The sequence below is a fragment of the Limulus polyphemus genome, unplaced genomic scaffold (genome assembly GCF_000517525.1).
Source record: "Limulus polyphemus unplaced genomic scaffold, Limulus_polyphemus-2.1.2 Scaffold350, whole genome shotgun sequence".
Classification (NCBI taxonomy): Eukaryota; Metazoa; Arthropoda; class Merostomata; order Xiphosura; family Limulidae; genus Limulus; species Limulus polyphemus.
The window spans coordinates 170,391-191,333 of record NW_013665960.1 but is presented as its reverse complement, the minus strand read 5'-3'; the positions used below and the strand labels follow the sequence as shown (position 1 = coordinate 191,333).

Here is a 20,943-nt window from a genome sequence, read left to right as displayed (position 1 = left end):
GTCATAGTGATCCCATGCTGGCATTCTAGGGTTAATCCCATCTTTCCAATGACTTAATGGCCTTCCTTGTCTTTTCTTGTTGACTACTGACAGCTCTAATACTCTCTTTATTGCTTATTTTTCTCTTCTCTTCACATGACTGAACCACCTCAGCCTTGCTTCTCTTGTCGTTTCCTCGATTCCACAGACTCCTGCCATTTCTTTAATTTCCTTATTCCTTCTTTTTTCTTTCAGTGACACTCCCAACAGCCATTTAAGCATTCTCATTTATTCAAAAACAAACTAATGTTAAAGAAAATAAAAACTTGTGTTCAACGAAAATGAGATGTGTGTTGCTGCTTAAGCAGTAATTTGGAAAACATATACATTTGTTTCTTGAAGGCTCAATTCAGTTTCTGAGTTGATTAAGTGCTGGTGAATTGAGTGCATTCTGTAAAGGTTTTTCTGTTGTGCTATTTCATGTTTCATTACATTTGTATTCATGTGATTTTCATCTTCAATATTGAAGCCTATTTTTACATATTACTGATCTGGTTTACTTGTTTTGAAATAAGCTGAAAAGTAACAAGTTATTTCTCTTCTCCTGTATCAAAGAAGAGTAAATTGGATAAACACAATTCAGTTAGAGCTAGTTAAGAACAGTATCAGGTAATGTCAACTTTAACTTCATGTAGAGTGATAAAGTATGAAAAGACTGCAAATGTGATTCAAAAGTTACCCACATATTGTTGTATGAAGATGTTAATGACAGTGATGCAACTTAGACTTAGTGAACTGCCTGACTGTTGGAATTTGGATAACAAAAATCAACTTTGTTCAAAGCATGAATGGCTGTGTAGTATGTAAAAATGTTGGAATGCTTGGAGTTAAAAAAATAGAAAAAAATGGGGCTGAAAATCTCAAAAAATTACCCACTATGGCAATTAACTTTTTTGCATAACAAAATATTTGAACATAAAGAAGGTTCAGCCCATAAAGCTGTTTTGAAACTGGCTTCAGAAGCACTAAAGGAGGCACAAGATAATGTATGCATAAAAGCTGTGGCTTACAACAGAGAAATAACTGCCAAGATGTTTCAAACAGTTTACAAAGTAGCCAAGAAAAACAATAATTCAATGATTCTGAATCTGAGATTGATGTACAGAAATTAAACGGCATTGATATGGGATGCATCATAGTGAATCATACTAGAAAAAAGAGATGAGAAAATCCCTCATTAAAAACATTATAGAATCTAAATCTGAGGTTTGCCTGCTAATTGATGAAAATGCCACACTCAACCAAGTGTCCACTTTAATCTCCTACATTTGTGTTTTTCTGTCAGGTACTAAAATGACAATTTCAGTGAACCTGTTAATTGACTTGATTGAACTAAGCAATGTCTCTCCAAAAGGCAGTTGAAATAGATAACACAGACATGCAAAAGAAAGAAGCATTTATGTAGGTCTTCATGAGAAAATAATGTTGGCTGAATTTCTTTTGGATCTTGGATTGATGTGTGACTTGCTGCAAGAATTATCAGAGCTTAACCTTAATCTCAAGTCTTAAGATGTTATTTTTGAACACAACCTATCAAAAAAATAAAAAAATCAGGTAAAAGCTTTTGAAGAAAGAATCCTGAAACAGAGACTATATTACAATAATCATGTCATTACTGCTGTTGAGCGAATGGAATTTAAAAATGTCTCTCTTCACAAAATAGATAAAATTATTAATCTACCCATAAATCCTGGAGAGTCTTATCAAAGATTAAAGTAATTTATCAAAAAAAGTTACTAGGTGATGATGCATATTTACCACAATGGGCCAAGATGTTAGACCCTCAATATTAGCCAGATAGTGTCCAACAACATTTAACTTACAATTAAACTGAAATTCAAAATTTGTACAGAAGAGTTTGGTTGAATGATAAACAAATAGTTCAAGAATTTTGTGAATATCTGCAAGAAAAGAAAATACTAGCCACACTGTTTCCCTTTCAAAGCATGTTGGCCTTAGTGCCAATTTCCAAAAGCAAGTGTGAGAGAAAATTTTCCCAAATGAATTTAATAATCACACAGACTAGATCTTCACTTTTGACATCTACTGCATCCAACCTAATGTTTATCAGAATGGTTTGCAATCTACTTTGATCCAACAAAGTATACCACATTGTGGCTATTCCAAGGTCAGCATTCAGCAACAAACACCAAAAGCAAGGCACAAAAACATGATGATAGAAATGTTGATGAGAATATGACTCACGAGTCTATTGTAAGGTAAGATTAACAATTATTACTAAACATTACTCTTAAAGAAATTAAACAATTTTCATTGCTGTTTTATTGTTTGCTTGTTACATGACAAAGTTTTAAACATCATAAGATGTTCTTTTGGATTGGAATGGTCATGGGGTGGGAATGGAGTAACAACTGGAAAAGACTGTAGAAAATATAAGAGAGTTTTGGAACCTTTTTACCCAGAAAAAAAAACTGCATGTATATAGTCTATAAGACACCTGCATGATTTAGAACTGCTGGTAAATAAATTTTACAATGCATTTTTGTTAGCTCTGTGTTTACAAAGTTTAAACTGGTATGATGGACATCTGTAGCATACAGCTTAAGGTCAGAATAAGGTGAAAACAAAATGGTCACCAAAACAGCTAAATCGCTATAATACTTAATGTATTTAAGCTAAGTTCAAGCAATATACAACACTAATATTGGTAACTTTATGCAGTTATTTGTTTCATTTGACACACAGCAGTTAGGACAGCCACTATCCCATTTGCCATTCAATCATCATCGTCATCATCAGATGTTTCCTGGTTATAGACTGGGTCTTCCTCAACCTCTGTTCTCATGTTTGTACAGTGCTGGAGTACACATGCATCTGATGATGCAGGAACAGACTTTTTGTTTAAAAGCACATTTGCAATTGCATGCAAGTAGATCTTGAACCATGTCAGGGGCTGGGGATCCACTCATCCATTTGACAATCAATTTTTGGTCATCACTCAACATCCAGCCATGTCCATCCTGGGGCAGTGGTATATCAGGGAACTTATTCAAGCAGCGTTGCCAGATCCCTGTCTGATAATTGGCTCATTTGGCATGAAGAAGAAGAAAATCTTCACAAGGGGGAAGATGTCCTCATTTCATGGCCCAGCATGGCCAGGTGATTAGAACACTTGACTCACAATTTGAGGGTTGTGGGTTCAAATCCCCATCCCACCAAACATGCTTGCCCTTTCAGCCATGAGGACATTATAATGTGAAGGTCAATCCCACTATTCCTTGGTAAAAGAGTAGCCCAAGACATGGCAGTGGATGATGATGACTAGCTGCTTTCCCTCTAATCTTTCACTGCTAAATTAGGGATGGCTGGTGCAGATAGCCCTCGTGTAGCATTGCACAAAATTTAAAACAAACCTGATTCCACTTTTCCCCTTTTTTACACAGAAGGGTTGATGATGCATGTCATTTACACTGGATATTTTTGTTCTACATGAATACAGCCTGCACGTGAATTCCTGCAGTATTTTAAATGTGTCTGGTGATAATAACCATTTTTTACTAAGCTGGAAAATTCATTCTGGTATGGTGTACTTCCAGTAAGCAAATTTAATGCACTAAGTTTTCATGTCCAGTAAAGGCACTGATACTGTCACATCCAGTGAATGCATGCATTCCCATCAAAACCATACTCGCATTCTCTCCAAGGGCTGCAGAGAGTTTTTGTATATCAATCAACTGAGTACTCTGCTTTGTCCCTCATATGATATACAGCTTGCAGGTTATCTTGTAGCTGACAATTAGGCAAAATATCAATACATCTGTATCCTCTGCCACAATGATAACTGATTAATTTTCTGGAGCAGCATGTTGTGCATACAGCAGGAGCCTAGTGTCTGTCTCCTCCTGTGTTGTTGTGAGATCTTCAGACCTTTCTACTGTCTCCTGTGTAATTCTGAAGCACTTATTGGCTCATGGTGCATACAGGGCTTTGGTACCAAGTTTTTGTCTTTGAGTCTCTGTTTGTCAATCCTCAGCAAGGAACTGTAGCAGTTTGGTTTTACTGGTATCACAAGAAAGCAACCTTCTCCTGTTCTTGATTCTGTGCCCAGGTCTTATCTCATTAAACACCATTCCCTCATTTTATCATCTATTTTCATGTGCAACAGCTTGGATGGACCACTCAGGATATACATCAAAAATCACTTCAATTCTTTCACTTTTCCAACCACATACTGGCTTTTATGTTCTATTTTTCTTTCTTTAAATGCTACCAGAACATTGTTAGAATTGACATTGGTTGCATATCCAAGTGCCTTTAGATATAAATGAAGGTAATTAGTGAGAGTTTAATTCAAGCAGATACAGAGCATTTACCCATTTCTGTGAGTTAGGTGGCCATTTTGTTTTTTCCATATCCTAACCCTAAGCTGTGAGCTACAAATGGCCATCACATTATTTTGACTCATAAGGACAAAGACCTAACCAAAAAGCATTGTTATGTTTATTTACCCTAGGTGGTAACAGACTTGCACACAGCCTATAGACTAATACATATATATTACATGACAGCTGCAAATATATACAGAGAAAACAAATTTGATATTAAATTATATTTTCATATTTATATACTATATAACAAAATATTCACATAATGTTCCATACCTTTGATGCTGTATACATATTGAATCCACTGTCTCCCTAACAAAAAAATAAAACAAAATTATAAGTTAAGAAGCTAAAAAAGTTAAAAAAAAAATTAAAAATGAGTCCTGACTTATTTATGGTTTACCATAAGAAACAAATATTAAAACTATCAAAAATTACAATAATAGATACACATCAGTAAGTAGTATGTAATAATCCTTAATTTTAAACTTCCATTATAATGCACATACAACATGTTCCTTCATTTGAACACTACAGAAATAAAACAAAATTAACAAATAACACAATTACACACATACAAACAGTTAAAAAACTATTTAACTCATTAACTTATATTATTGTTTTGTTTTTTGTTCATTTCTGACAGACATCTGTTTTTCTATTAACTTGAAAAAAGCAACAAAAATACTTGGAGATATGTAACATATAAAATAGTAGCTATTAACCAAACTGAGTTAAGCATTTGTCTACTGCCATAATGAACATTATAAACACCAACAAAAAAATTTCCAACAGTATAATATCTATGTATATACAAATAAATTGTTTTGGACTAAATGGAGAAAAAAAAAAGTGATGCAAAAAGCTAGAAGGTTTCATCAAAAGTATGTTTTTCTTCCTGCTCATTTTACTCTTAAATCCATAACTAGTACAGAATGTAACTTTAATTGGTATATCCAGATAATTTTGCTAAGCACTGATGCAGGTGTAATGCTATTGTATGGAACCTTTAGATAAAGGTTACATCTTTTTGTACGCTTATACCTAATTGGACCTGTTTCTATATCATGCTCCAGTGAATTGAGATCATACTCATTCCAGGTTGGAGGTTCTCTTTTTTAAATATCTTTTTAACAGTTTGTATTGCTGGGCAGATTCTTTTGGATTATGATGAGTAAAGGACAACTCAAACATCACGTACAATCTAGTTTATTACTTATAGAGGATAAGCTTCATTAGTTTATAATTTACAATTTATATAATTGATATTTGAAACCATCACTACTTGGTGGAACTCCATTTATTCAAGACCATGGTTTCCCTAGTAAAGGTGTTCTTTCTTAATTCTGTATTTACAAGTTACTTTTTGTGATGATATATCTAAATACTTGATAGGTCAGTTCATTTCAACCACATATCATTTCACACTTTGCACTTCCAATCAGAATCATGCATCAACCATATTTCTTATTTGTCAGATGATAGTCAATATAAACTGCTACTGCATTTCCCCATTATTCCAACCAATATATGCCTTGGTGTTGAAATAAATCTCTAGAAATTTCTAATAAACAGACAAAGAGACTAAATCACTCAAACACGACATATTATGTGTTTCTCTAAACAGACAAAGAGACTAAATCACTCAAACACGACATATTACGTGTTTCTCCCAGGGTTTAAAATCTGGGAACATGAACATTATGAAGCTCACTTATGAGAGAACTCAAGGGAAGAGAAACACATTGACTGACAAAACTAATGACTCTATTATAAAAACTGGCAACATTTTATTTTGTAAGAGGCCAGATTTCTATTTTTTAAGGACTTTATTTAGAAAATTCTATTTTTTAAGCACTGTTAAATCTTAGGGCTGGTTATAACAATTTTTAAGGCTTTTCAAGGTTTTTTGAGGACCTGTAAGAGGCCTTGTTAGGAAAGTAATCCCATCTTAAACAGATAAAAGTTTGTGTTGTGAGATCTAGAAATCTGTACTGGACAATTTTGGACAAATAAACCTTGATATCATAAATACATCAGTCTCAGGTGAATATAACAAACTGTCATAGCACAATTTTTTTTAAACAAAACAAATATTAAAAATGAAGTTCCAACAAATATTAACCCTTCCTTTTTGTAGTGCATTGAACAAAGCTTATATTCAGACAGAAACATTTTTAATGAAAAACTGAAAAGAGACAAGTAAGCTAAACAGGAAGTATAGATTTGTTGAATCATATGTATCTATCTTTCTGTGGTTGTTTTGTGATATTTGTATATTCAGCACAGATGTAATAGTTTACTTTTGTTGTGTTATTTAAGGCTTATAAGGGACAGGGTACTTATATTTGACAAGTGATACAGATTTGACTGAATTTTAGACTGTTTGTTCTGGACTGATATTAAAAGTTAGGATATGTCTGAACTTGTAACTGAGCTTATCAACACTAATCAGTAACAGCTAACTCTATCACCATTTAAGTACATACAAATATAATTCATTGTCTTGTATAATGAAATCATATCTATCTTTCTGTAGTAGTTTTGTGATATTCGTATACTCAATGTGGATGTAAAAGTTTTCTGTGGCTGTGTTATTTAAGGCATATAAGTGTGGTATTCCAAAAATAAACCTAGCATACAGTTACCTGACCTTCATAATAACTAAAGATTTCAGGGTCCAGAAAGCAAAAGGACAGGTGTAGTGACTTGTTATAAGTGTAATGAAAGAAACAAGACTTTATATGAATTTGAATAAAAAGAAACAATTTAATGACTAAAGAAAAAACAGAAGAATGGTCAATAACTAAATTAGAACTATTGCATTGTGATAAAAATAATGAAGGAAATAAACTGTATCATGGTGCAAAGTAAATGAAAGAAAACCGTATTTATACAAAAAGAGAAATGAAGATAAACTATACTGAAGATAACACACATGATCAGTAACTATTAAACTGAATAATGACTCCATCAAAACAGAAACGAATCAGCTGAAAAGTCTAAGAAATGCTCCCAAATTTCACATTCTCTCTGTGACTGACAATCAGAAAATTAAATGAAAAGTATCCTGAGATATCTCTGCTCCATGTGACAATTGTAGAGCAACCTTACATACATAAGGTAAAACAGGACAGTACAACTATCCCATAAAATGGTAGATAATAGCTTCTGTAACTAAATCCTGCTAGAGAAATATTTATGGCTTAATTAACATATAACATAACATTAAAAGATAAAAAGAGACCTTTTGGTCCATCTAGGCCATCCAATCCACTAAATGAAACGAAACACACACAAAAAAAAGCTATTCCTTATCATTCAAATATTTATCAAGCTTTCCCTTAAACTTCCTCAGATTAACTGAATCTATTACATTTGAAAGCAACCTGTTCCAAAGGCCAACCACCCTGTTAAATAAATAAATAAAGCTACTTTATTTGAAGATGATTCCTACCCTCACAAATTTATACTTGTGTTCTCTTGCCTTACCATTCTCACCATTAAGTAAAAACAAAAAAAGGAAGATGCATCAACACTACAATCAATTCCATTTACTTAAACACCTCAATTAGATCCTCTCTAACTCTTCTTACTTCAAGAGAAAACAAGTTCATAGGCCTTAATCTATGCTTGTATGACAACCTTTCCATCACATCATCCTAGTAGCTCTCCTCTGAGTCTTTTCCAAAAATTCAGTGTCCTTTCTAAGGGAAGGAACCCAAGATTGAACACAGTATTCCAAATGCAGCATAACCAATGACCTATAGATTGAAATTATAACCTCTTTAGACTTGTATTCAGTAATTCTGTAGATAAAACCTAAATTCCTATATGTCCTGTCACTAGCTAGAGAACAATGCTTAGATAGTTTAAAGGACTAATGAACCAGAACACCAACATTTTTTTTCTTCTATAACACTCTTATGGTTATTTCCATCAAAACTATACTCATAATTCAAAGTTATTATAATTAAAATTCATCTTCCATTTATTTTCCCAATTCACCAAACAATCCAAATCCTTCTATAAAGCAGAAGCATTCTTCTCACAGCCAGCAACACCCTTTAATGTCATCAGCAAATTTAAATAATCTATTGACCATTTCTTCATCTATGTCATTGATAAAAATCAAAAAGAGCAAAGAAACTAACACTGAGCCCACTCATGACATTAATCCAGTTTGACTGAACTCCATATATAACAATCCTCTACTTTCTTCTGTCTAGCCACTTTTCTATCCAAAAAGCCAACCTATCCCATATACCTACAGCAATAATTTTTAAACAAGCCTTCTATACAGCACCTCGTCAAATGCTTACTGAAATTCCAGGTACATTAAGAATTTCAAAAGATTAGTAAGTGAAGATTTTCCTCTAGTGAAACCATGTTGACTATTCAATAAAATTTTCAACTTCATTAAATGACTTTGCAAAGTATATTTCATCAGACTTTCAAAAACTTTTCCCATCACTGACATAAGATTAATAAGCCTATAATTACTGGGACAATTTTTATCATCTCCTTTTAAAAAAGAGAGTAATATTAGCCAACTTTCAATCTTCTAACACCTGTCCACTCTTCAATGTGGCTCACATATCCAATCATTAAGCTCATTCAAAAACCTTATTATCTAGCCCAGGAGATTTATCATTCTTTAAACTTCCCAATTTTTCCTTAGCAGGCTCAGAATTAATATGATCATCTTGTTCAATCTTCTTTCCATCTAGCAACATTTCAGGATGAAGAACATTGCTCACACCCTCACTAGTAAAAACTAAAGAAAGAGTAGAATTTAATAACCCAACCATAATCATCAAATATTAGAATTACTGTATCATTCCTTAAATACCCTACTCCAATCATAATATTTTGCTTATCCTTAATGTATTTGAAGAAATCCTTAGTAATATTTTTTTATATTTTCATCCAACCTTTCTTTCATACAGATTTCTGATTTTCTAATTCTCGTCTTCTATAATCCTCCAAAGCTACCATCATTGTAGTCAGTTTAAACTTCTTATATTTATAATGCTTTTCTTTAATTCTATCCTTTATACCCTTTGTAAGCCAACATGATTTTTAACTTGCAACCATCCTTTTGTTTGTCTATAAGGAATATGCCTATCTTGAATGTTTAAGAGTTTATATCTAAAATTTTTCCACAGTTGATCAGTATCAATTTTGATCTCTTCAAAATTTGCTCTTTTGAAATTTGGAACCAAAGTCTCATTATTCTTCATCTTCATATGCAACAAAACATCAAATCTAATGCAGCAATGATGACATCCAGATGTTTGTTCCACAATCTCTATTTTATCAACTATTTCTTTATTAGAAGTTAACAATAAATTTGAAATAGCATTATTCCTAGTATGTTCCCTAACCAATTGTTGAAGAACACCATCCTGAACAGTCTCTAAAAACCTGTCTTCCCTCATGATTTGACTCGAACATTTACCAATTTATATGCATAAAATTAAAATCTCCCATAATTGTAACCTCATTAACAGTTGAATTTTATATCTCACTGTAGAGTTGCTTGTAAATTTACAAAGTTTATAATAAACATTTTAGTTGACTATACTCAGAAATATGTACATAATTGTGTATGCATAAACAATCACAATTTCACTCACTTACCTTGTCACCCTTTTCTCCTCTTTGTCCCTTAATAAAAAACAAACACAAACCAGTTTAGTCATTGTATTCTATTATCAAAATATTTATTTAAAATAATTAGGTTAATTATATTTTATTTTCTAATCTTCTGCACAGAACAACAAATTCTGCAACTTTTTCCCCAATGGAAATGAAGCAACTATAGGTTTGAGACTTAGCAATTAAGTGTTTTTGACCACAAAAAAGTGAGTACTTGGGATATACATACATAACTATACACACAAAAATAGCCGAACTTTTATTATCAAAATTAAGTATATTATAGATAAAACTTTTAAGAACATAAAAGCTTTTTCCACATCAAGAATACAAGGTTATCTTACTATATTACAATTACAGTATATACACCATTGTAAATTATTCAAAACTGTACAGCTATATCATATCTAAAAATATATATATATATATCATTCATTTGATGCACACACACACACATATATATATACATATAGATAGGGTTGAATATGCTATATTAGTAAATTTTGAATATGCAAATCAGTAAGTCACATAAAAACTACAACCAATATGAAACTATATTTTGACATTGTTTGTTGTTTCAATATTCAGATAAGACAGACAACTGTACCATTGAAACATGTAGCACATTTTCTACAAAAAACCTCACTATGCTTAAAAAAATCATTGTCTGTTAATTTACTACTCTCATTCAATCACTGTATACCTCAAGCAGCAGAAGAGTGAAATGGATTTTCATGCTATTCTATGACAAGACATAATAGTCAAGTCACTAGAAGCAATATCTATGGATTTCTGTGCACTAGTGCTGTTGAAAAAGGTGCTGAGAAACCACTATTCTCCTATACTGGATAGTCTACAGAAAGCATTTAAGTAGGAGTGGTGTGCTTTGGACATAACAGCCTTATGATGGAGCCTTTTACAGTAGAAACTGTGCTGCAGGGCTATTGTTAAGATGCACAGTCATCAAATAAAGCATCACGGGACATTGCAACACTGACTGTTACAATGTGGCAAGGCTCCAAAATCATTTTAATAAAATATATTCAACTCTCTGGGAGGTCTTTCCCACAATTTACTATTATTATATTTATTGATTAAATTGCAGTTTGTAAGAATTGTAACAAAATGTTTACTTGCCAGCTTACTATCCATTAGGTTTTAATAACACTACACATTTTTTTATATGTACGGTAATCTAATTTTCAATTTGCTAAACAACAAATATTCATTTTTCTTTTTTATATGCAAGCACTGTTTAAGATTGGTACTCACTACCACAAAACTTAGAAAATTACCTTGTGAATATAAATAAGAAATTGAACTTGTATTTGAAGAAGTATATTAATGATAAATTGCAAAAACAAAGCAAACAGAAAATCAAATTATTTTCTTACTTTTGCTCCTTCACGTCCTGGCATCCCAGGCAAACCCATTGGACCCTAAACATGCATCACCAAAGTGCACGTGAAAGTTAATCTTCTTGACCATGCAAGCAGAAGCACCTCTAAATCTAAAAGTGCTCATTCAATGAATGGAAAGTAATATTTAACAGTCATACAGACATATAACAAACCAATTAAACAGATCTTTTACATGCTTGGGTACAGCAGTAAAATGAAATAAATCATAAACATGCTAATAATTTGTACACATATGTTGAAAATATCAAACTGCTTGAAGTAAATAGGTCTTGAAGCAATAAAAAATTGCACATAGGAACAATAAAAAACATGTCAAGATATATAACAGAAGTAGGTTTCTCAAAATACTATATTAATATAAGCTCTCATGAAGAATGCAATCAATGCATATGATTCAGGAAATGCTTCTTACCAGTTCACCTCTTGGTCCCTCCATTCCTATTGCACCCTGAAAAATTAAAAGAATAAATATCTCTATCAGTAAATACTGTGTAGAAAAAACTAACACAAAATTGAAATGTGATCACAATGACAAACAACATTAACAAAGTGTAGAGTACTATAACAGAGAGAATGCTACACTCAAGGATCACTCCTAGGAAGATTAGATAATAAGTCAGGGGATCAAGAGGTTTTTAGAACATATTTCACTATCTATAGAATCCCTTTCCATTCATCACAGGCACCAAACGGAATAAACTAAGCAACACAAACAATGATGATGTAATAACTAGTGTATCATTAGTATAAAAACAAGTTATTATACTTCATTGTTTCATATCTTCTAATCTGCATGAAAATAAAACTTGTACTAAAATCAAAACATAACAATATGATAAGGCAATTATATTGTAAAAGTTTGATCCAATATAGAGTCAATATGTATACTACAAAATGAAATTTATGTTTCATATGCAAAAAAAAAACTATTATTGTTTCAACTTACTATGTTTAGTCATGCCAGACAGTTGCCATTATAAAATGCACATCTAATCTCATACAGTCACCATCTGAGAATGCATTTCAGTCATATTCTCCATATGTTTACCCCACTTCCAAAGAATGCCAAAAGGCATACATTATATTCTGATATAATGAGTGTTCACTATTCCAGTCAACATTTAGAAATTTATTAATCTCACTTAAATATTATTTACAGAACAAAATCTCACCGGAAAACCAGGCTTTCCTGGTGGTCCTTCAGGCCCCTAGAAAATAGACAAGAAAATACAAACTTAAAAGCTTCCACAAAAGTTATGAATGACTACTTTAAAAATAAGAGTATTGTACCACCCAAAAATTGAGTACATGGAAATTGGAATGGATATACATGCACATGTTTATACATTTAGTAAGGTCAACACAGGAAACCACATTTTTGTATACTGAACAGCTGGGCAACATGTGGAACAGAAGAGGATGTTATTTTCTTTTTTATATCAAACTGCTTCAAGATGGGTATCCGTTACCTTTCTCTCTATTCTTTCCAAATTATAATATATATATATATATATACAGAGAGAGAGAGAGAGAGACTAAAAAATCACACAGATTAACATACAGTGCAGTATCTGATTACTTTGTAAGGACACAATTCCAATAATAACATATTCTACTAACATTCTAATTTTCATTTCTTGAAGTAATAGTTTTACCTATTAGTATTATTTAGACACAGTAATCAAAATGTGCCATACCTTTAGCCCTGGTCGCCCTCTCTTCCCTCGAGGTCCTGGATTTCAAAATAAATCATTAAATGTTAGTTTTTTTAAGTGTATGCTAATAGTAATAGATCAAAATTTAAAATAACCACAAGCCAAATATCACGCTATTTTATAAAAGGCTACAAATACTGACATGTAAAGGACATATAATAAAAACACTACTAGTACTACTAATACTATAGTATTATCTAATCAAAAACACCTTAGTCTTAGGTGTGAAAAATGTGCGGCAAAAAAGAATTGAGCATGCGACTTAAAGAAATGAAATCAAAGTTGGCGGTCAAACACCAGTGGTAGCTACACTTACAACATTGATAAGAACTTTACAGCAAATATTTACTCATTAGTTAACCAGGCCGTGTTTTTTGTTTGAGCCATAATGGCAGGTGTACGCCTTTCACCTTATAGTTTTGCTGCTCTAAATCAACCATCTTTAATCCGAATGACAAAAAACTAAAAGTAGTCCACTTTTACTCTCAGGTGAAGCTGTAGTAAAAATGTTTGACCGATAACTCACGTGCCTTTTTGCGTAGGCGTGCGCAAAAGTTTTCGTTAAATTTGAGAAGTTTTTGTTGAATAACTTTGCAAATGTGACTTATATTTTGACCAAATTTGACATCTAATTGTAGGTTGTAAAGATTTATCAGTATACAAAGTTGGAGAAAAACACATAAAGGTAAGTACGTTTTTCTATCAAATAAAGTTTCCGTACTTTTAGTGCGAAGAAAATAAAATAGGATGAAATTCAATCAAAATTAAAGATTTTATATCTCATGTATTTCTTAATGGATCCCCTTGATATTTGGTATGTGAAGTAAGAGTCCAGTAGAGCACATCCACTGGAAATATATGATAGTTTGAATTACAACAGTTCGAGATACTAGAAATGAAAAATCGCTAAACTATCACTCCTGTTAATAACACACAGTGTGTCCTGCAGCAGGTTGTTTTGGCCGCACGACACACTACCGTATGTCTTGATTTGCTGTACACTCCAACTTCCAAGAGGTCATGTTTACAATTGTTCAAACTGATTCATATTTACTATGTTAAAAGTAAATTTCCTACTGGTGTGCATGTTTGCGATTGCAAAAAATAAAACAGATATGACTTAAAACTTATATTTCAACATAAACAGTTTCAACTTGATAAGTACAACACTGGCTTACCAAATTTAAGATTGTGTGCCGGGACATAACAGCATACTGAAATTTAAAAATCAGTCATGTTTACAGTAGATATATTTCAACAACCTGAAAAAAAAAAAGAGCTAGATCAAAACTTTGTTATTAGAAAACTTGCTGTTTACATTTGCGTGATTTTGTTTGTTAGGAATTAAGCACAAAGCTCCACAATAGGCTAGCTGTGCTCTGCCCACCACGGATATCGAAACCCGGTTTCTAGTGTTGTAATTCCGCAGACATCCCGCTGTGCGGTGGGGGTGGAGCAGTTGGGTGATTCAACATTTTAATTATTATCCACAAAACAATATATAGATACACAAGACATCGAAATAAAAAGTTTTAACAAATTAAATGCCTCAATTAATAAGTATTTATTTTGCTGTTGAATTGTAAATTTTAAATATTAATGAAAATAAGACTCTTCTCTGCTAGCCCTAGGCTTATTAATTTTCATGATTGTATATTTAAACTAATTGTCAGAAATAATTATTACTGCTTTCTCGACAAATTTACAGAATAGCTAAGGAGTAAATATAGAAAATATCAATAAAAAGTTACATTGATCCAAGAATTAAGAACTATATTGTTGCTAGCCGAAGAACAACTTTATTGTTATGAAAGCGTTCCTACTGAATGTTGAAAAACAATTTAATCGTAAGCTTTCGCCTCTGAATTTCATTGCATTACATATTTGTATTCACGTCAAAGCTACTACGCTTATTTACTGCCGTTATTAACTTTGAACTACTGACTGAAGGGAAGGCACACAGCCAATCAACAGTACCCTACCACCCATCATTCACCCTAAAGAATTGACTGTCACTCTTATAACGCACACACACAGCTTAAAGTGCAATGAATGTTTTATGATTTTACATAGCTTTGGACCCGGATGGTCAACTCTGAAATCCATATCTCTACCACATGGCCATTTCACGCCCTACATTACTTACACGCTTAGATATACTTAAAATTTCAGTGTTACACATATAAGATAAATAAATAAAACTAGGGTAGAAACTACGTTGTGGTAAAATGTATCTCAAACAGGGTCTACACAAAGAAGAAGGTGAAGCAGGTATCTATCAGATGTATCATCATACTTCCATGATATCTTATTATGAAATAAAAGTTTTGAAGACTGATAAAATAGAAAATGAAAATCATTTAAATAACACTTTAAATACTCAAATGAGTTGTAGTTAACGCTTACAAAAATTGTTATTTGCTTATCTAGCATTTTGATAGCCAAGTATATTATTTACATTATTGGGGTGTATCATAATATTGTGAAATAGTTACAGAACACTTAGTAAGTTGGGATGTACTCCTATTTCAGTATTATTTTACAATTAAACTTATTAAAGCACTGCTAACGTGTAACCTGTTATGATAACCTTTAAACATAGATTAAGTAGCAACAATCAGTTAAATTATTTCACGCAAAACACTTTCCCAGATATATTTCAAGTACATAGTTTTGATCTTTCACGATATAATTCCATGTATCTGAACAAATCATTGATTAGTCCAAATCATAATAAATCATGGTCTCCCCCCTCCATCACCTTTGTCTTCATTCCTATCTTTTGATCTGTGACGGGAGGGGGGGGGGATTTAGAAAAATTAACAATGCATTTCAACTCATGACATAATCTAAAACTCACATTTGACCTCAAGAATATATATGTGCTTCTGAATTAAGAAATTAAAGAAAAAATCTAATATGGAGATGTTTTCTTGCTTAAATATAGACTATGCATTACAAGAAATACAATATTTATTTTACGTTATTATTAGAATACTTTGGTTTAGTTTGGTTTGAATTTCGCACAAAGCTACATGAGGGCTATCTGCGCTAGCCTTCCCTAATTTAGCAGTGAAAGACTAGAGAGAAAGCAGCTAGTCATCACCATCCACCGCCAACTCTTGGGCTACTCTTTTACCAACGAATAGTGTATTAGAATACAATAAAATGCATTATAAGAACAATCACATATAATAAATAATTAAATGTAATATCTTTAGTTTATATTTATTTAACACTTTTACAGGTGATGTTAAATGTAATAACAAGTTCCCAATCAATATCAGGAGCTTCAACAAAGACGTGATACAAAAAAAAAACAACAAAATTATGTTTTTAACACATGTTATATTGCGAAAGTCCAACAATTATTGACGCAATACAAACTGTATACATCTGGATATACCTGATTTCATGTTTAATCATAGAAAAAGCTAAATAAATATACGGTTAATGTTGTGAATATAAAAAGAACCGACATCGAAATTGTACTTATTTAGTATATATCTAGTTTTTTGTATATATATTTTATTGAATATTTATTGCAACATCGATTCTAAACATTATTTTGTATGTTGGCAACTTTTAACATGTTAAGCTATACAAAGGGATATCTGCTCACAGTCGTCCATTACTTTGAGCTGAACGACCGGAGGGAAGACAGATAGTCAAAACTACCCAACAGCAACTATATATACATATAGATATATATATATAAATTGCGCTACTCTTACCTGGACTTAACCGTTATTCTTGTAGAGCACCCGCGGCTTCAAAGTGCGGAGCGCGTTTTTGCGGCATTGGGATATGAAAATTAACCCTTGGATTCACAGTTCTACTGCATCACCCACTTTTTTCACACTTTTCATCAGAATAATCGTCTGTTTTGACGCTCTAATACATATAGGAACTGTCTTGTTCTTCCTCAGTTTTGTAATTATGGAGTTTCACCAAGTACAGGCGGTTTCAAGCATCAATTATAATTTAGTGAATTGAAAGTGAGCCTCCTCCTTAAAAATGTTGTGTTTGTGCTTTTGAGGAAAACCGTTTTGTTTTAAATGTTTTAAAATGTACTTAAAACAGAAATAATTATTGGTAATCGAGTATTTTTCAAAATCATTACAGTTTTGTTATTTAAATATTTATAATTAAACACTTGTTTGTGATTTGATGTTTAGTATTTTAGAAAAGTAACAAAATACTTGTTTTGTTATAATGCTTACAAGAGTAAAGTATCAAACTAAATACAATGATAATTGATTTATCTCTTTACAAGGCTATCAATTTTCACTTTTTACTTCGCTGTTCACAAAATATACAAGCTAACTCAAGGTATCAACTTGGTTTTCTATTTATATTACTGCTAAATTGACTAACAGTTTGTGTAACATTCTCCAACAAATTCATAATGAACCATCTTTATCATGATTAATAAGCTGAGTTTAAGAACATAAGAGTAATTAAATTGTTTTGAGTTTCTGGCATGATTTTTCTTCCTCTACTTCTCAGCACTGTTCTCGTTCTGAACTATTTTCTCATTCTTACAGGTTCTACCTCCTCTTCTTCTTCTGTGAATGTGGCAATCTCCTAAGAAGACTTTTGTCCTTTCAAAAGATCCAGATTCACTTTGAAGTCAACCAGTCGAAGCGGAACACGCCTTTTCACACGCGTGGCCTTCAGATCGCAGTTATTATGGTTAAAAATCTTTAGATTCTATGTTATATGTATTATGATGTCAACCCTAGTAAGTCTTATGCGCCTTTATAGAGCACACAAATCCATATCTACTGAAGTTGAGGATAGCATAAGATAACTTGATCAGTGGAGACAATCCAAGATACCGTTCATTAGGCCAGAGCGTACATTCTCTATAATTCTGAGCCATCACTCCTAGGCGACTTCGAAATATTTTCATACAAATTACTAGGCAGACAGACTTTCCTTGCTTCTATAGCGAGGTAGGTTTGTAATGCTTTTCAATCATCAATATCACACATGTGGTCTTCCATATGATGCTTCATTGTTCTCCTGCATACAAAATCTAGAAAGTTTGCCGCCATACGAACTAAAAGAAGTATACATCATTTACTCTTCTGCAGCAAGTCATGAGCTTGTTTCTCTTCAGATTTTGGTGACTGAAAAAGTAAGTAACACAGCTGTTTCTTAAGCTCGTTGAAAACACCCGAGAGAAGACTCAGTCTTATATAGTGTACTTGCTTTAGTTGAACCAAAAGCTCGCGGTCATTTCCTCATCTTTTATCCAAGATATGTCGTTATCCACAGTTTGAGTTTATAATACTGTCCAGAATAAGCATTACTTCTTTAAATATTGCTAGAGCCTACAGGACAAACTTCGTTTGGAAAATATTTATAAAGCAACGAATGATGAAGTACAATGTGTTTTCACTGAATAGCATCAAAGAGGTATCGGAGCGTTTCTTTTTCTTCTTTGAGTGTCACTAAACAATACATACAAGTGATTGGATATGCTTTACGATTCTTTTATAATACATTTCAATTCTGGAGCATGTATTCAACTTCATGATATTGTCTATAAGAAGTCTCAATATATGAATGATGCAGCAAAGCACTCATCATGTTTGTGGCATCATGTATTACTACAACAAAAATCCTTGCAACACCATTTACTTCCATGTCTTCGGATACCTTGCTAGCTTGTGTGTTTGCCTATGATTGAGTTGACAATCCTTCAGACAACTGGTATCGAAGTAGAAATTACAAATCTCGTACCTTAATCATTCATATGTCACTCCATTCTCAAACTGAAGGATCAGTATGCATTCTTCTGGCACTTTCAGCTTTTCACCACGAATAGCTCTTTCAAAATACGCATTTAGTAGGGGTTACATTTGAAAGACAACTGAACAGTGTAGACTTTTGGTTGTGTTGTGTCCACAACATACACTTATCTTGCTAGCGTCTACCGACCATGATTTTTCTGTCTGTTGTAAAAAAAGTCAATACATTTCTCTATGTTTGAGTTTTAAGTTATTGAGTTAAAGATGCAGAGTTACTTAGCAATGACATTGCGCAGTGTGACCCTGACTAGTTGACACACTAAAATTGGCTATTTATCTTTATTTTCACCAACACTCTCTCGCTCATGCTAAAAATGTTTTAACTTTGTTAGGGCATTTCTAGGAAATGGTTCTTGGTTACACCTTCTGGTAGTATAGTTACAACTGAAAGTCTCTGGTTTTTGTCTTGGTTTCTGAATAACTTTTGTTATGCTTCATACTCAGATAAATTACTGAATTCACAAAGTATGTCTCACAAAATGCGTTACTAGCATCGATATTTGAAAGCATTACAGCACAAAGAAATTCTAGAAATTGTTAGGCCATCCTTGAACGCCTGGGCTTAGTCACAGAATTGGATTAGAATGTTCTTAGTGGGAATTGTTTGGGAAACTAGATGGAGTTTTCCTTATTAGGTAGCACTGCTATGCATAATAAACTTGTTTGTTTGTTTTACAATTTTCGCGGAAGGTTACACAAAGGGTTATCACTATTTATAAACTGAAATATTGAAGAGAAAGGAGATTGTTAACTATGTCACCGCCAAATTTTGCGCTACTCATGCCAAATAGAATATAACATACTCACGGTCCCAAAGGGCGGGGTGCGTTTTTGCGAGATGCTAAACACGAACTTTTGGATTCACAGTTCGAGCACGCTAACCACTTACCATAAACGGCCAATATGTTTTTGTTTGTTATTCTACAGCTTAGTGCCAAATTTTGTTGCCATCTAGCTGATGAAAGCCTACCCTGACATATTATGAACAAGCCAATTTAAGAAAAATTCAGCTATCCTATGGTGTTTCTGCAATACGATTTTCACCTGAATGTGCTTTAGAAATACGATTTATATAAAGAAATTACCTGGAAAAATAGTATCATTTTGATCATCACAATGCCTAAGCACTTTTCAAATTAATAAATGACTGAATAATAAGGTAACTTAAGATTGTAGTTCGACATACAATTAAGGAGTGGTACACATAAAATCCCCATGCTACTCAAATCTATAACGTATCTCAATATGGTCACCAATTCTGCTTACAATATGCCTAACGAAGCATCGTCTACAGCTCCACTCTACCATTTTTAACAAGAGCATTTGTCAGTGAATTTGAGCTCATTTAGATCCCCTCGAATTGCTTACAGCCACTGCACACAGTCAATAGATCTATAAATTTCTACGTTTTTTCAACACTATTTAAATATCTTTTTCATTGAAGTCTTAGTAATTTCCATACTTTTCCAGCAGTGAACTTTTATAAGAACTTAAATCATACGAAATCATTGAACTGAGAAATAATGTCTTTATTTTTCAATATAAGTTCAACTCTTTCCATATATGGCGATCTTGGGCTCACCAGATGGACAGATCTCTACAGACTATCAAATTCGCTAGAATGCATTTTGTAGAAAACGGGCAAGATCTTAAATTTTAACAAACTATCTTCTAAGGCACAGACGAAATAAAACGAGGAAAAATATGTTTATTTGTTCTTGATTTACTTAAAGTGGGAACAAGAAAACAAGCGACAAATTATTAGAAGTCCTTTAAGAAAGACTTAGAGCTATAGACTACCGAGACTGATAGTTGTTTCAGTTATAAAATGAACGATAGTCGTAAGTTTAATGCCACACGAGGCCCGGCATGACCAGGTGGTTAGGGCGCTCGAATCGCAATCTGAGGGTCGCGGGTTTGAATCCCCGTCCCACCAAACATG

General features: G+C 32.8%; 1 protein-coding gene across 1 annotated transcript in view; it reads right to left on the bottom strand.

The window, feature by feature from the left end:
• Window positions 1-20,943, bottom strand: part of LOC106457590 (collagen alpha-4(IV) chain-like) — a 249,114-nt gene that overhangs the window by 66,885 nt on the left and 161,286 nt on the right. The window contains exons 3-7 of the mRNA XM_022383594.1: window positions 13,165-13,199; window positions 12,640-12,675; window positions 11,880-11,915; window positions 10,029-10,055; window positions 4,662-4,697 (exon numbers count right to left, since the gene is read on the bottom strand). Of these exons, the coding sequence (XP_022239302.1) occupies window positions 4,662-4,697; window positions 10,029-10,055; window positions 11,880-11,915; window positions 12,640-12,675; window positions 13,165-13,199 (170 nt within the window). The remainder of the gene's footprint in view (window positions 1-4,661; window positions 4,698-10,028; window positions 10,056-11,879; window positions 11,916-12,639; window positions 12,676-13,164; window positions 13,200-20,943) is intronic.